The sequence below is a fragment of the Cydia pomonella genome, chromosome 22, assembly GCF_033807575.1.
Source record: "Cydia pomonella isolate Wapato2018A chromosome 22, ilCydPomo1, whole genome shotgun sequence".
Lineage (NCBI taxonomy): Eukaryota > Metazoa > Arthropoda > Insecta > Lepidoptera > Tortricidae > Cydia > Cydia pomonella.
Window position 1 is genome coordinate 5,669,012 of NC_084724.1, and position 16,872 is coordinate 5,685,883.

General features: G+C 41.0%; 1 protein-coding gene across 1 annotated transcript in view; it reads left to right on the forward strand.

Moving 5' to 3' along the window:
- The window catches only part of LOC133530450 (vitellogenin receptor-like), a 57,267-nt gene that overhangs the window by 24,206 nt on the left and 16,189 nt on the right, over positions 1–16,872 (forward strand). Inside the window, exons 20-27 of the mRNA XM_061868359.1 lie at positions 230–565; positions 904–1,011; positions 1,963–2,116; positions 2,581–2,666; positions 3,758–3,897; positions 5,347–5,423; positions 7,017–7,110; positions 7,637–7,721. Coding sequence (XP_061724343.1) covers positions 230–565; positions 904–1,011; positions 1,963–2,116; positions 2,581–2,666; positions 3,758–3,897; positions 5,347–5,423; positions 7,017–7,110; positions 7,637–7,721 — 1,080 coding nt within the window. The remainder of the gene's footprint in view (positions 1–229; positions 566–903; positions 1,012–1,962; positions 2,117–2,580; positions 2,667–3,757; positions 3,898–5,346; positions 5,424–7,016; positions 7,111–7,636; positions 7,722–16,872) is intronic.

Below are 16,872 nucleotides of genomic sequence, written 5' to 3' on the forward strand. Positions count from 1 at the left end.
TGGCTGAATTTCTTCTTTCTCTCGTCTAAGGTTCTTGAAAGGATTATTTAGGTTTGCAAAGGGTCGGCTTCACGCATTCGATTATAGAACGCTTCGATTAGGATTCAATGCGCCCTCGCCGTAAATATGTAATTTCAATATACTATTTCATTACATGTACTTGTTTTGTGCAATAACGTATTTTACTGCAACCTTTTAGTTTAGTAACTATGACATTTTCTCTTTCCAGCGATATTCCCCAATGAAACCCACCTCCACCTCCAAGCCACAAGCACTCCCGACTCCAACCCTCCCCACCCCTGCACACACAACCCTTGTTCGCACATCTGCGTCCAAACCCCTACCCTGCCCATCCTAGGCGCCTTTCCTGCGATCGAAACACCGATGTCCTACAAGTGCCTTTGCCCCCCTGGATTGATCGTGGAGGGGGGAAATTGTACCAAGCTGGCAGAGTGTAGAGGAGATGAGGCGTATTGTTATAAGAGTAACGAGTGTATTCCGATGATTAAAAGGTGCGATGGGGAAAAGGATTGCAAGGATGGGGAGGATGAAGAGGATTGTTCACGTGAGTAACTTAAGAGTATTTTTCACACACCACCTGCTCGACAATGCCAAATTATATATTATGCTAACCTTACCGAAAGCAAATCATTATAGCCCTTGGCTTGGGCCGGGTAGTAATATTGTACTGAATTTCATTATAACCCGCCGGGTTATAATGTGAGACCCATACATACATACATATTATGTACTAACAGGGCAAGTTAAATAAAAGCCTGTAAAAATAATAACTCTTACAATATAACAGGCAGCAGGACTATACATCTAGTCCTGCTGCCTTGAAATTGTATATTATTTGCTGAAATGCTGTATCAAAAGCCCGAGGTTTCAAATGTCTTTCAGTGAGTACACCTGGTCCGAAGAAATGCCTCCCCACCCAGATCGAATGCAACGGTGGTTGCATTGAATACAATGAGGTTTGCCCACAAGAATCCACGGAAACTTTTACACGTAAGTCAGACAATACGTACTTATTTTTAGAGATACATGTCTAGGTTCTTCACCCATTGGGCTGCGTTCTCACTAAACGCCATCAAGTCCATACCTATAGTTTAGGGCCCTCGTGAATTATATAATGGATAGGTTGTATAGGCGCTCCGCAAATAAAAATAAAGCTGTACAATGACTTATAATGCCATACAAATACATACATACTTATACTAATAAAATAATGAAGTTTCGCATAATGACACAACACACAGGCCTATCCTAAAGATGTTAAGAACCATGGCGACTGCGGCAACTCCGCTGCTGAAGACATTCATGTGCTGTGTTCCGATTTTGTTATACGAGTAACAATTGGTGCTGGTGAGATAATTAGTAACACGATTAAAGGTTGTATCAAAATTTTAAGAAAACTTTATCAAATTGTTGAAGCACAATCAGCCTCTAGGTCAAATATAAGGCGGTGTTCTTTCCGGCAGAAAGCATAAACTTGGCAATAAATATATAAATAATAAGCAATATTATAAAATGGAAGTGGTGACCTAAGTGACTAACTTGTTTGCTCGTCAAGTGATGGTTGTTTCTCCTTCTCTTACGTATGTCCCAATTAGCAGTTATTTTCAAATAATTTGATAGGGAAATAGGTTGGATTTCGATAAGCTACCTACATGCGCGTCAAGCTTTCTGCCAGACCATACTATTAGTGGGTAGAAGTTTCAACCAGAAATTAGGCTCTAGTGTTTACCTTTTGTTTTTCTGTGTGTGCCCGCTAACGCGTTGCTAAGTGTAGTGCCTGAGTGGACGCTCGAAGCGGAGCGTTCGGCGTGCAGCGTGGCGTCGGGCTCACAAGTGAGTCGAGCAGGCCGCTACTATACGTTTGCATTTGTTTGACATGCACGCCGCACGCCACGCCAAACTCGGGCCTTACACTAACGTTAACGAAGCTTCTTTTCATAGCGCCGTTCTACTGTGAATTCGACCAATTCCAATGTCGCGACAGTAAAATCTGCCTGGAGCGCGAGCAGGTCTGTGACAAGCACCAAGATTGCCCGGACGGCTCGGATGAGGGGGCACTCTGTCACACGCTGCGCTGCCTCGATACGGAATTTATGTGAGTGCTTCATTACCGATTACTAACATTTTTGAGCCTTTCGAACACAGTTATTTACTCTCTGGACAGGCAAGACGAGGATGTCAGCACTGTCTTGCCTTCATTGATCAGAATCAAGGCTCGGCCACTATTTTTGTAGATTTTATCTAACAGTAAAAAGAATTACAGTTATTGTATGAAAAATGTAGGGAAAAATTACGCATACATTATCAATATCCGTTATTTTAACCGAATATGAAGATAGAATAGGTAGTAGGTAAGGACCTTGAAGGCAGGACAAAATCTACCTTGTTATTTTTTATATTCTTTACCTGACTACCTGCTCTTATGATAAATGTCAACAATTACTTCCCTAAAGCTTGGATACACGGAAATAGCCCACTTAGAACAATCCGGTATATCAGGCGGTGGAATCAGGCTGGATATGTTCATTATTTTATGACCTATAACTACGCATTGTTTAGGTGCGCTACGGGTAACTGCATTCTCGGCGGTTGGCGATGCGATGGCGACTCAGATTGTACAGACGGCTCAGATGAAGCTAATTGCAGTAAGTATCTCCGTTTTAACATGACATGTCTAAATGGCGAAATCCTTACTTTATTTAGAAAAAGATTTGGTCCTAGGCTATTGAAACCATAGCCAATAATATCAATATTACCAATAGGCCGGGTCTATACTCTGTATCTTTAGGTATTTAAAACAATTTGTAAATTTTCGGGTAGTTATTACATTTATTGGTTAACGATCCAAATACAAAACCGCTTGTATCTGTCACTCAACGATCTGACTTTAACCTACTTTAACTTACATGTAATGTTTTCATCTACCCTCAATTGGCTCCTTAAGCCAGTTGAGGGTAGATTTTGTTTACTTTTATTTAAATACCTAAATATACAGAGTATAAGACACTGTCTGTCTGTTTATGTCACAGCCACTTTTTTCTGAAACTATAAGAACTATACTGTTGACACTTGGTAAGTAGATGTATTCTGTGAAGCGCATTAAGATTTTTACACAAAAATAGAAAAAAAAACAATACATTTTGGGGGTTCTCCATACTTAGAACTGAAACTCGATTTTTTTTTTCATCAAACCCATACGTTTGGGGTAGGGTAATATAATTTTTTTCTAAACTGAATAGTTTGCGCGAGAGACACTTCCAAAGTGGTAAATTGTCCCCCCCCCTGTAACTTCTAAAATAACAGAATGATAAAACTAAAAAAAATATAGGATGTAAATTACCATGCAAACTTCCACCGAAAATTGGTTTGAACAAGATTACGTCATAAATGGTACGGAACCCTCATGTGCGAGTCCGACTCGCACTTGGCCGCTTTTTTTTTTAAAGTTGGTCCTAAGATAGTAAACATTAACGAGCGCTTACAAAAAACCACACTCGCTCGCTCGGCATCATCTTTTCTGAGCTCTTTATTTTTGCCGTAGTCTGATATATAAGACATACAATATCCAGCTCATTTCGCCGCAGTCCAATAAATAAGACAAAAATTCGTGAAACTTTGTACCAGGGGCGATGCGAGCACGCTTGATGAAAAATTATAAGCGGTTAAAAGGTTAAAAGGGGATAGTTTGGGAGATACGGCGAATACTGCTATAATCAACAATTTTACTGTTTTTTAGCGAATCAAACATGCAGCGTGGGTTCTTACCAGTGCCGAAGTGGACAGTGCGTAGAGATCCAACGACGCTGTGATGGCCAGCCTGACTGTTTCGATGGTTCTGATGAGGATCGTTGCCAGGAACCAACCCCTGATACATCGGTAAGTTACCAATCTTCTTCTTGTTGTTACGGGTAAAGCTCTACAGCCTATTATGTATCACTGCGACCATCCCTGATCTATTGTGATCGCCACCTACTACAGTCTCGATCCAAGCCTGCAACTTGAAACAGCTGCAGGATCTTTTTGATCTTAACTCCTCCGGGCGTAATATTTGTCTGCCCAGGGTTAAGTCACAAGTGCGCATGGACTAGGCAAGGGCACTCTGCGAGGATGTGCAAGGGCGTCTCCTCTGTCTGCCTCCATAAAGAGTCTGCACCGCCCCAATATAGATAGCTCTCTTTTATCTCTTGCTGCGACTGCCAGCTTGACTATTATATAAGAAGAAGAAGTTGCCAATGTATAAAACTTGTATCAGTGAAACTGAAAGCAGAAATATAATAAGTACCTACTGTTGCTCTGGATCTGATGAGCAACACTGCTAGAAACCAATCGCTGATACGGCGGCAAGAGCAACCAAGAATTACGTGTATTCTCTATACAACGCTAGGTTATCTATAGAACTTGTATAAATGAAGCTGGTTGTGGAAATTCCATTTAGACTGGTAATTTAGAAAACAAAATTTATGTGTTACTTAATGATTACAATATAGTAATAAGTAAATAATTTTGGAAGGAAGTTCCCTGTCGGACGGTTAGCGGGTGAGGGCTAGGCGAAAAGAAGTGTAAGATACCTATTTACGTCACGACTCTTTTTTATTTAAATTACTCCTCCAGAATAAGTAAGTAGCCTAATTTCACCGACTCACGTATATTCTATACTGGCACAGCTGGCAAACATCCGCTTGGAAACAGGTGGTAATAGGGAAAATCTGGGCTTGATCCCCGGACGTGTATGTAGATATTACTTTTTGTATTTTATTTGCACTTGAATTCCCTATTTATTATTGACTAAGCGATTGTGAAGCTCGAACTAAGCGTATCAGTTTCAGCTAGTACAAAAATGTTTTCTTATATTTACTTGTTCTCCCTGCCTATAAGTCGCATTTATGAACTGATTTGTCTGTGAGCAGTTTCGATAATTTTTAGGTACCTATTTTGTCGATGAAGTTATTTTTTTTGTATTTTTAATTAATAATGTACTATGTTTATCAATAATAATATACTTCGTTCCAATCGAGTCTTCCTCGACATACACACACACTCACTTTTTTATTAGAAACAAGTAAGCATTTGACCAATATCTCACCTGAAATATCTCACTTAAGTGCCTGTGAAGTCTAGGATGAAGTATGCTTACCTAGAGATGTCTATGAGTATTCACACTCGATTCAATTAAAGATTATTCGTCAATTGTATAGTGAGCTGGCGCTCGCATTTACATGGACACATTATGAATGAATTCATACATAAATTGGCAATGTAATTTTGCGGCTGGGTGTACAATAAATAACTCGTTGATATCAATTCAATGTGATGATGTATTTTTAGGTGACCCTTCCGTCATGTGGAGAAGGAGAGCTTCCCTGCGAGCTGAACAATTCTATCTGTCTACCACAGACCGCTTGGTTTGATTTTTTTATTTAGGGTCGCTGGATGTTGTGTCGTCTATTTTTTATCGAGCAGATACATCTCAGAGCGATACAAAAAAAAAATATATTAAAGGAAAAATAGGAAGACTCGAACTTATAACCTTTCGGAACATCGGTCCGATCGATGAAAGGAAATGGAAAAGATTCCCACGCTTCTGGCAGTGGAGGGAAACTGCAGAGCGTTCGGTTGAGAGCATACCGCGAACCACGTTTGACGTGTTGCCTCCCTGTCACACTTACGTATGAATTTACAAGTGCAACAGAGAGGCAATACGTCGAACGTGGTTCTCGCGGTAAGCCCTCAGCACCTCGGTACCGTTCGGACAGCATTGCTACGAGCAACTGTTAGGGTTGGCAAAACTTGACGTTCCTTTACGTACACAACCACAGAATTTTGACAACCCTAAATAGCTGAAAGGGATAGTGCTATACATTAGAAAGAGACAACACGATTCGTCCCTGAATCGCTGTCAAACTTCGGTTTTGTAGGAAGTTTCCTTTCTGTACGGTACGGTAGTACTATTATTTATTCTGTGCTTCTGGTAAGCTTCGATAAATCAGTCGGTTAGGAGCGATCGAACTCGTGCATTGATCTTTTCCATTTTTCCTTTAATATAAAAAAAAATGTTGTGTATTCTTATTAGATATTGGTGGAGGAGAATAGAAATAGAACCTACATTAGATGACGATTCCGCTGAAAGATAGAGCAGTGAAGATCTGTTAACGTAATGTTGAATCGGCTACAGATTACCTGATTGGATGTGACTACCTATATGGAAATATTGTATGTCTGTTGGTGACGGGATGTTTCGATAAGTTGCTGGGCTACTGATGTTGTATCCGTCCTGGTTTATGAATCCTGTTCATCCATTAATTACATCACACGTTTAGGGAAAGGGAGGGGGCCAAGAAAATGTGACATGTGACAAGGGGGAGGGGGTAGTTACAAACTTTGTGACATCACATTAACTTCATCAATTACAGTTTTTTTTACAGTTAAATACATTCCCATTGTACAGTTAAATGACAAGTCTTTGGAACTATAATCATTTTTATTCGCTTAAATTTTCTTTCATAATCCTTTTTGGGATATAATATTACCAATATTTATTTTATCAAAATAATAAAATATTAATAATACCTAACTATAACAAAATATTAAAAACAAAATTGCGAAATGTGACCAAGTGTGACAAGGAGAGGGGGAGGGGTCAAAAAACCTAGAAATTCGTTTGACGTAATTAATGGATGAACCCTTCCGACTGTGGGACGGTTACTAACCATGGACACTGCGGTGATCCATCGGCACTTATTGAGGCGATGACAGCTGTGAAAGTATCTTTCCCTGCCCCTCGTGCTGATGTGAGGTTACAGGGTCGATTCTGTGCCAATTCAAGATCTGTCTGCTGCGAACTGGTTCAAACTGTAACTTCTTTCAAACCGTAGCCAATGCTAAGATAAGCTTACTACCCTTGTCTAACATAATCTAACATGTCTGGTGTTGGTCACAAAAACTGTTTTTTGGAGTAGTGTAGTGTGTCATGTTCTGACCGGGATTACAAATTCCAGGTGCAACAACAAGGATGACTGTCCAGGAGGCACGGACGAGCACGGCTGCAACTCGTGCGCTGCGCTTGGCCAGTTCGAGTGTAAACAGGAACAGGTATAAAATATTTAGACACCACGGTTACACTCACTTAAATTATTCGTCGCTATTGGCGACATGTTTCGAACCCATCTGGGGTCCTTCTTCAGGCTTGAGTGCTCTCGACGCCTGCACTCCGTGCACTGCGCGCCGCTCGTTGCGCGCGCGTTGACATTGCGAGGGCGGGGGCGCGGGGCAGTCCGCAGTCGGATTTATAGGATATTTTAGAAAGTCTCACGAAAGTTTAATTTCGATTAGTAACAGGTATGATAACCAATAATAAACTGTTCCAATCTAATGCACATCTTTCCACGCACTTATGGTGCCTACTTATTCAGCTTCAACAATTATTCGCAATGTTTTTCAACACGAAGATACACCTATGGATGGATATAATTACTTTTTAAATTTCTCTGTTGCCTTGTCTATGATGGTACTCTCATATTGGCGGTTATAAAATGTTATACAACATCGTGTGATATTATGATAGTATTAGTAATTTATTGTATTGTCATAATTAATAGGTATACTGTTATTTGTACAGAGATGCCTGTCTATGCGATCGGTATGCAACCACAACAAAGATTGCAAAGATGGTTCCGACGAGACGCCTGAAGCTTGCGAACTAGGTATGTCAAATCTACAATTTCTCCAAAATCCTCCGCGGCCTAATATAACAAACACAACACTCGCAACTCTGCTATTGCTTCCGGTATACTCATCTCAATCAAAGGCCTCTGAGAAATACAGGGTCATTTTTGACCAGTTAGCCATATTTGAATATGCCATTATAGATCGACAGTTACAACACAATTTTGAAAAAAAAAACTGGTACTTACTTAAAAAAAAAGATATTTTAAATATTTTTATCTTTAAAAAATATGGTACTGTACTCGTTTGTTTCGATTCGTGCAATACTATGGCAAGCACAATGCACTAGAAAGGAATGGTAAAATCTTAATCAGGGCATCGCAAACGCTTGCCTTCTTTAATGTAAGTCCACTTGCTCATCAAGCGCGTCTGTGACCAACGCTAAGGTAAACCAGTACGAGCGCACTCCTTAATTATGCAATAAGAATTAGGTAGTACCTTAAGGTTTAAGTTACAGTGGCTAAGAAAAGTACTACGTCCCTTCGCTCCATCGTTATCATAATAAGACGTAGCCTAGAGTGTCATTCGTATGGCTCACCGAGCAGTTAAGCTAACAGGCTTAGACGACGCGTTTAGTGCCCTCTCTATACTCTGTATCTCTATACTCTTATCTTAAGGTATTTAAATAAAAGTAAACAAACAATTTGTACATTTTCGGGTAGTTATGTATAACATTTATTGGTTAACCAACCAAATACAAAACCGCCTGGATCTGTCACCGAACGACCTGACTTTAACCTACATTATTTGATCATGTTATATTTTCATCTACCCTCAACTGGCTTAAGGATAGGATTTGAGGGTAGATTTTGTTTACTTTTATTTAAATACCTAAAGGTACAGAGCATAGTTACGAAGGTTAATACGGGTCTCGAGGTTATGTTTGCTGGTTCGCTCGATAGCTAGATGCACCTTGAGCTTTCCCTGGCCTCTTAATACCATTCATAAATAAATAAGACCTACCGCTCGCACGCAAATCGAGCCGCGTGCAAGACAAACTATATACCCTCTTTTTTATTTCTTAGTCATAAGTGATGTAGGATACGCAGGTGGAAGATGGATAAAAACTAGGTTTTTAAGTGAAATGATGAGAGAGTGCTCGCGTGTCGCGTGGTGAGCAGATAGGCAACATTCGCAATATGTTATAGGTTAAGTATACACGCCAGCGCCCTCTGAGACTTTATTTGAATATTTACACTATAGGTCCAACAGATGGAGTTAGCATGCACGAAATAAATCTTAATAATTAAAATTACGACTAATACAATGACGTAATGAGTAGCCAGGGATTTTTGAAAACTTTCGTGTACGTTATAAAGAAATCTTTGGCTTTCTTAATACCAGGAATAAATTTATATATTTTAAATGAATAAGATTATAACCAAACTTACATTAGATATAAAATAAGTATCTATCGCCTACATCCCCGCCCCTTAGTGCTGACAAGCACTAGCCATCAACTGGGGACAGTAATGCAACGCGTGTGGCAGGTCTGCGCAGTTGACCTAAGCGTGTGCGCACATCTACCACTCGAATACGGCCGTCACGGCCAGCGTGCGCCGCACTCACTACACCGTGTCGCCAGGAGCCGCGCTCTAAATTAGGATCGACCAGTACTACATAATCTCCTACTTTTAACGATGTAGATTCCCTAGTCCATTTTTGACGAGGTAGGAGCGTAGGTAAATATTCTTTTATCCACCTAGCCCAAAACATATCTGTAAGACGCTGAGCTACGCGCCACCTTTTGCGGAGGCAAAGGTCAGAATCGTCGTACTTACCGATAGGAGCTCCAGTAGATGAACTACCAATTAAAAAATGGTTAGGCGTTAACGCTTCCGGGTAACCGGGATCCGTCGATACGTGTGTGATAGGACGGCTGTTTACGAGAGCCTCCACTTCTGCCATCAACGTGGACAGGGTTTCAGGATGCGGTGCGCGCTCCTTCATGGCGACCTTGAGCGCCGTCTTAACTGTACGGACCATACGCTCCCATGCGCCGCCCATGTCAGGAGCTCCGGGAGGGATAAATCGCCATTCTATCCCTCGGACGGCTCCATCTTCGCGCAGTTTGTCTACATTCAGCTGCTGAAGACTCATCTTCAGCTCGTTATCAGTTCCTCGTAGATTTGTGCCATTATCTGAAAATAGCACCAGCGGGGTGCCGCGGCGAGCTGACATACGTATGAGCGCCATGATGGCGGAGTCCGTACTCAGAGATTCCGTGATCTCAATATGTATAGCACGCACAGTGAGACATGTAAAGAGCATGCCATATCTTTTTTGTCTTCCTCGACCAATGGTCGTCTCCATAGGACCGAAAAAATCAACCCCAGTGTATGAAAATGGCCTTCGACTGTACTGTAAGCGCGCGGCAGGTAAATCACCCATTCTTTGAGGCTGCGGTCTGGCGCGCCGGTAGCGGCAAAACAAACATTGCGCGGCGACGCTGCGTACAGTCGGACGTAGATTTACGATCCAATACGACTGACGTAATTCATTTACGACATATTCATTCGCCACATGCATGGCGCGTCTGTGGTAGTATTCAACTAACAACCGAGTGGTTCTGTGTTTTCCATCTAAGATCGGTGGTCGTGTAGTTGACAGTTCTACCCCTGCAGTTTGATCTATGCGGCCGCCAACACGTAGGATTCTATCGTCGTCTAAATATGGAGTCAGTTTTAGTAGACGACTGTTTGACGGCAGTGGTTTGCCTTGTGTTACACAGGCAATCTCGGCAGCGAAGGTATCACTGACACTTTTTTATTATATGTTTTTCTGCTAACTTCATCATGGCAGAATCAAACTGTATTGTATGTTTATTCTTTTCATTCTTCTTTCTCGTTTGATTTAGTTTTCTTTCTTGACACTTCTGTCTACATATTTTTATAAAATATATAACTCTTGCAGCAGTGCGTACAAGTCGGATCCAGTTCGAGAAACGTCCTTCATCGGGTACAGGTAAGTGTATTTCAAGTGTACTAACCACATTAACATTTCTTTTTTCACAGGTAGCCTCTTCGACGATCTTCGCATTCTTCAAGTCCTTCGGCCACTGGTCTTCGGGTTGACGCAGGAACGCTGGACCTTGAAACCACTCGTCATTATAGTTCAGTGGAGGACTATCCGTCTTAGTAGCAATGTCGGCTATGTTTAAACGAGATGGCACGTAATGCCATTCGTTGACATTAGTCAGCTCATCAATTTCCCCAAGCCTATGAGCAACGTAAGGCTTGTAGCTCCTGGGATCGCTTCTTATCCATTGTAAGACAGTACTGGAATCTGACCAAAAATATCGCTTGCTGGGCACTAGATTTTTTTGCTCAGTGGCAATAGTCTTTGCCAATGGTGTTCCAAGAAGACATCCCTGTAATTCGAGTCTCGGGACCGAAATCGGACGTAAAGGACTTACGCGGCTTTTACTAGCAGCCAAACAAACGAGTACGGAACCATTAGCGCGCGTAAAACGCCAATATATTACCGTGGCGTACGCTTTAATCGATGCGTCACAAAAAATGTGCATCTGTATATCCACTATCTTCTCGCAAGACGCAGACGTAGACGGTGAATCATAACACGGCGTCCACGTGCCGGCCCGCAGGTACCAGCGCGGTATACGCAGCGAGTCCAGCTGTTTCAACTCGTCGAGCCAAACCTTCCAACGAGTATGTTCTTCAGGCCGGATGTGGCATTTCCAGTCGACTCCACTTCGATGTACGTCTTGAAATAAAATTTTAGCCTTTATAACAAACGGAGTGAGAAAACCATGTAAGTCATAAATTGACATAATAATGCTTAGCATTTTAGCCTTTGTAGGCGGGACGCTTCCATTTGAAATCTCGGGCGAGATCTGCCCAGTCGACACTTTTACGCTAAAGGTGTCGTCAGCAGGATGCCACATGAAACCGAGAGCGCGCTCAGTCATATTCGTAGCTCCGTCCTTGAACTGAACAGCTGACTGAGCCAGCGCCGTGGCTGGCAACGCGTTCAAAACCCTTTTACTGTTGCTAGATCAACCACGTATCTCGAAGCCGCCCATGCTATGTATGTACGTAATATCTTTAATTAATTGAATAGCATTCTCCTCACTGTCAGTGGAATAATAACAATCGTCCATATAATGGGAGTTTATAATCACTTGCACAGCTTCGGGATACTGGTCTTCGAATTTAAGTGCATTTTTATTTTTTATATGTTGCGCGATAAAAGGCGCGCAATTTGCACCGAAAATAAGGCTTTGCATCACATATGTTTTAATCGGATCGGTAGCTGACGCCTGCCATAGAAATCGAAAGACATGTTGATCTACTGGACGAATTTTAATACGTAAAAACATGTCCTTAATATCACCAATAATGATGAACTCCTTTTCGCGCAATCTCAACATTATACCTAAAAGCGAGTTATATAAATCAGGCCCGGTCAATAGATAATCATTCAAACACATGTTATTCCTAGCGCGTGCGCTTGAATCAAAAACCAATCTTAATTTACCGGGTTTATTTACATTTTGTACGCCAAAATGTGAAATCCCAACAAGCAAAAAAGTCTCAGATTGCGCACTTTATAAGAGTGGTGAGCTTATAGCGCTCTTATTATTGTTTTGGAATAACAATCGCTCTTATATGAGTCTTAGACAAGCTAGGACAGACTTTAGTAAGGTCAGTCTTATTACCTAGTCTTATATATGTTTATAAGAGCATTTTATAATACTATTATAAGCCTCTTGCTCCTACAACAACATTTACAAAGTCTCATTGATCTTGAGAGTACCTGGTCTTATATCCCCATTCTCTAAGTTCATTTGATTTTATATTAGACTTTCTAAATGCCATTGTAAGAATGCAAGACTAATATCAGCATAGCATAATACTATTATAAGCCTCTTGCTCCTACAATAACATTAACGAAGTCTCATTGATCTTGAGAGTACCTGGTCTTATATCCCCATTCTCTAAGTTCATTTGATTTTATATTAGACTTTCTAAATGCTATTGTAAGAATGTAAGGCTAATATCAGCATAGCATAAGGACACTGTAAGTACGTACTTTTTTGATCTTATTTAAAGCTATAATAAGATCAACAGCGGCACTTTAGTAAGATATTGGAGTGATATAGGATCAGGATACTAAATCACACAAGACAAGTTTAATATAAGATGGTTTGATCTTAAATCGATTTTGGGAATCCATAAATTTAACCATTTCGCATCAACAACCTTGTCACTTAAATAAAAAGACATTTAGTTTATTAGTATGTGTCTAGTAATCAAGTAAGGATAAACAAATATATTAAGGGTTTTACTAAGTAAAGCAAGAAACCCTAATTAATTCAACATGGCCATATCATTTGTATTCAGAATGCCAAAGTTAGTGTAAATAATCTTAAAATACTCTAATAGTGCGCTTGAAAAATACACCTACAGCAATGGCTCCCTATCAATACAAATAAATAAATAAAATAATTATAAGAGGATACAAATACCCATATTTGATCAGGCGTATGAATTTTGAAGCGTAAAACAGGGTTTACTTTACAGTAAATAATATTTTCCCACGTGAATACTTACCGTAAAACATGAACACACACGATGATAACGAGCACGTTATTATATTTAAACATAATTCATAAACAGTTTGATAAATATTTACACTTTTTTTTTGTCACGCTGCAGTTAATTTTATTCGTACACTTACTTATACTTTACAAATAGAATGTTTCAACTCTGTGTGATCTTCCAAAAAATCAAAATAAGTTTATTTAGGCTTACAAGATACTTATGTAAAAGCGATATTAGCCTGAGGTAGCTTAAATTAGTTTTGGGAAGATTACTGTAAACGCAAACAGCATTCAATTAGACTGATATTAGAACGATATTAAAATAAATACGCTTATAATTTGTGCCCAAATCCGGGCTTATACGATGATATAAAATCAATATAAGAGCGAAAACATTGTAGTCTTGAGACTGTTGTAAGCGTGTTTTTGCTAGTTGGGATATACCATACGTGCTCGACTGAGAGCTCGTTTTCCTGTAACTCGCGCGCATACCCCTCGGATAATAACTTATTTATCTCCTGAGCATACCTATTCGCGTAAACATGGTCATATTCAAATTTACGTAATAAAGATTGCAGGCGAGATAATGCATAGTTATAATTATAAGTATCGGGCATAGTAAAGTTATCCTGTTTAAACGGTAAACCTACTTCCCACCGGTTATCAATCAAACGTGCAGTTTCGTCTAAAATCTGTATAGCACGCAGATGTGCCTTATTCTCGCGACATAAGGTCGAAACTCCTATGGCGTCTAGGCAATACGATTGCTTTATTAGGTCATTAAATGCACTGTTATCAAGATTAGTAGTACTGTCGATCCCATCATAAGAATGAGCGAGATGGCAAACACTGTGACTTACCTGAGACGCGGAGGAGTGAGCGCGACTGCAGTAGCCGTGGATGCACCATCCCAGCCGACAGCGGGTTCCATATGGAGCATTTCTGCCACCATGAATGATCTCGAGCGGTGCTATTAGATAATAATTATCTTCACCTATAAGCAAGCGAGGCACTACACGTTTTTTACAAACAACATTTTTAATTTTAGATAACTTGTTGCATGAAATTTGATTTATGGCTGATAAATTTTGCGGTGGTAAATTTAACTTAGAACTCTTACGTAAATTTATATCGTAAAAAGTATTGTCCAGTCCAGATATTTTGGCGCGAACTTTAGGCGCATCAGGTTGATACACTTCAAGGCCGAAAGCGTCTATGAATCTTATCGCACTAGGACGCTCACTTTGTAGACCAAGTTCATCGGCTAGACTAGAGTCCAACATCGAAACTGAAGCACAATCATCAAGTAACGCATAAGTCTGTATTTCGCCACGGGGTCCATACAATTTCACGGGTACTACTTTTAATAACACGTTCTCTTTCGAATCGGTTGTCACATCGTTGGGCGTCGCGACACTCGCGACGTGAGCGATCGTAGCATCGGCATCACTGGCAGCGCGGCGCGGTTGAGCAAGCGGCGGGTCCGGCGGGAGCGGCGTGCTCGGTTGCTCGTTACTCACGGGAGTCACGGGATCCGATGATAATGTGCTCGTAGAAGATGTAACTTGTTTCCAGTGAAGTAAGCGGTGATGTTTTAGTCCGCATTCCTCTATGTCGCACTCAGGTGCATCACAGGTGTTTATATCGTGGCGTGCGGTTAAACATTTGAAACACAATCTTTGTGTTTTAACAAACTTCCATTTATCTCTGCGCATCGCACGTTTAAATACACGACAGTCGGGTAGTGAATGCGCGCCCTTCTTACAAAATGAGCACGAAATATAATCAGTTCGCGTACTGGTGGTAAGTATGGGGTGCGTATAAATTTTTGTCATTGTTTTTATCACGTTTAAAATGGGGCTCGGTCGGTGCTGGCTTTTTTACTTCTCGCGGCTGCACAGCTCCGGTGACCAAGGTCATGTTGGCTTCTTTCTTTAGAAATTGTGCCAGCAATTCTAGTTTTGATTCTCCTGCTAGGATCTTCTCGTAGGCATATTCAGTCCACTTTCCCAATAGTGTGCTCGGTAATTTGCTTGTAATAGCGGACGCGAGCTCGGGATTACGTAAATGATCACTTTGTTTTAATGCACGTATAGTTGCAACGCAGTTGTTTACTTTTGTAGCGAAGTTAACTAAATCTTGCTGATAATGCGTAGGTAATGGGTGCAACTTACGTAATTGTGCAGTTATATTGCAAATGATAGTTTCCGCTCGTCCATATTTAAGTTCGAGAGCATCCATGATGTCCTTGGACGAAGTATTGCCAATCAGTAGGTCGGTGACAGCTTCTTTGGCTTCGCCACGTAGTGCTCGTCGAAGTCTGGACAGAGTTTCGTATTCTGAGTATTTGCATGACGATAAAGATTCATCGTAGGCATTTTTAAAATGCAGCCATTCTAGACTGTCTCCGCTAAATATAGGTAGGTCGCGCGGAGTGGCCAAACGGCTGAGTAGACGTTCCTCGCGATGCGATGATGATTGGCCCATCATGTTCTTTAGGGCGTTCGCCAACTCCATGATGCTGCTAGCGGTGTCCACATGCTGTGCTGGTGCTGCACGATCGGAAACTGTTGTGACCGGCTCGGGGGCACAGGTGGGCGGTACTCGGCAGCATGCTGTTGCTGGGTTAACCAGTCCGACACTCGATCTTGATGCACTTCACTTGAACTAGCGACGTCTGACTTTTCTTGATCTTCGGCCTCAACGGCGGCTAGGTCAGCTTCTAGGCGCTTATCGATCAGCTCCATCTGAATTCGAGCCTTTTCCTCTGCTGCTTGCAACTCCAGCTGTTTACGCCTTGCTATGGAGGATGCTGTAGATTTTCTACTGCTTGCAACCGAAGGTGCTGAGGTCTTGACTTCATTTTTGGAGTTAGATGTACCAGGTAACACGTCGGCTGTAGGCGGTGGTTCCGAATTCGCCTTCGCTGCGGCCATTTCTTTTTGTCGTCGAGTTATTACCATCTTCGGTGGCGTAAAAAACATTTATTGGCACTGTTCACATGAGATCCGGTTCGAAGGACCAGCTTATTGTAGGATACGCAGGTGGAAGATGGATAAAAACTAGGTTTTTAAGTGAAATGATGAGAGAGTGCTCGCGTGTCGCGTGGTGAGCAGATAGGCAACATTCGCAATATGTTATAGGTTAAGTATACACGCCAGCGCCCTCTGAGACTTTATTTGAATATTTACACTATAGGTCCAACAGATGGAGTTAGCATGCACGAAATAAATCTTAATAATTAGAATTACGACTAATACAATGACGTAATGAGTAGCCAGGGATTTTTGAAAACTTTCGTGTACGTTATAAAGAAATCTTTGGCTTTCTTAATAACAGGAATAAATTTATATATTTTAAATGAATAAGATTATAACCAAACTTACATTAGATATAAAATAAGTATCTATCGCCTACAAGTGAGATAGACAGATAAGGATGTCCCATGATACTTGACAACGCTATGCAACGCCTCCGAAGGCGTACTTTAGGGTGACCAAGCACGCGTAGGATATTCGGATTTCAAAAAGCGGCGACAGATTGAAAAAAAAATCACTAAGATTTTT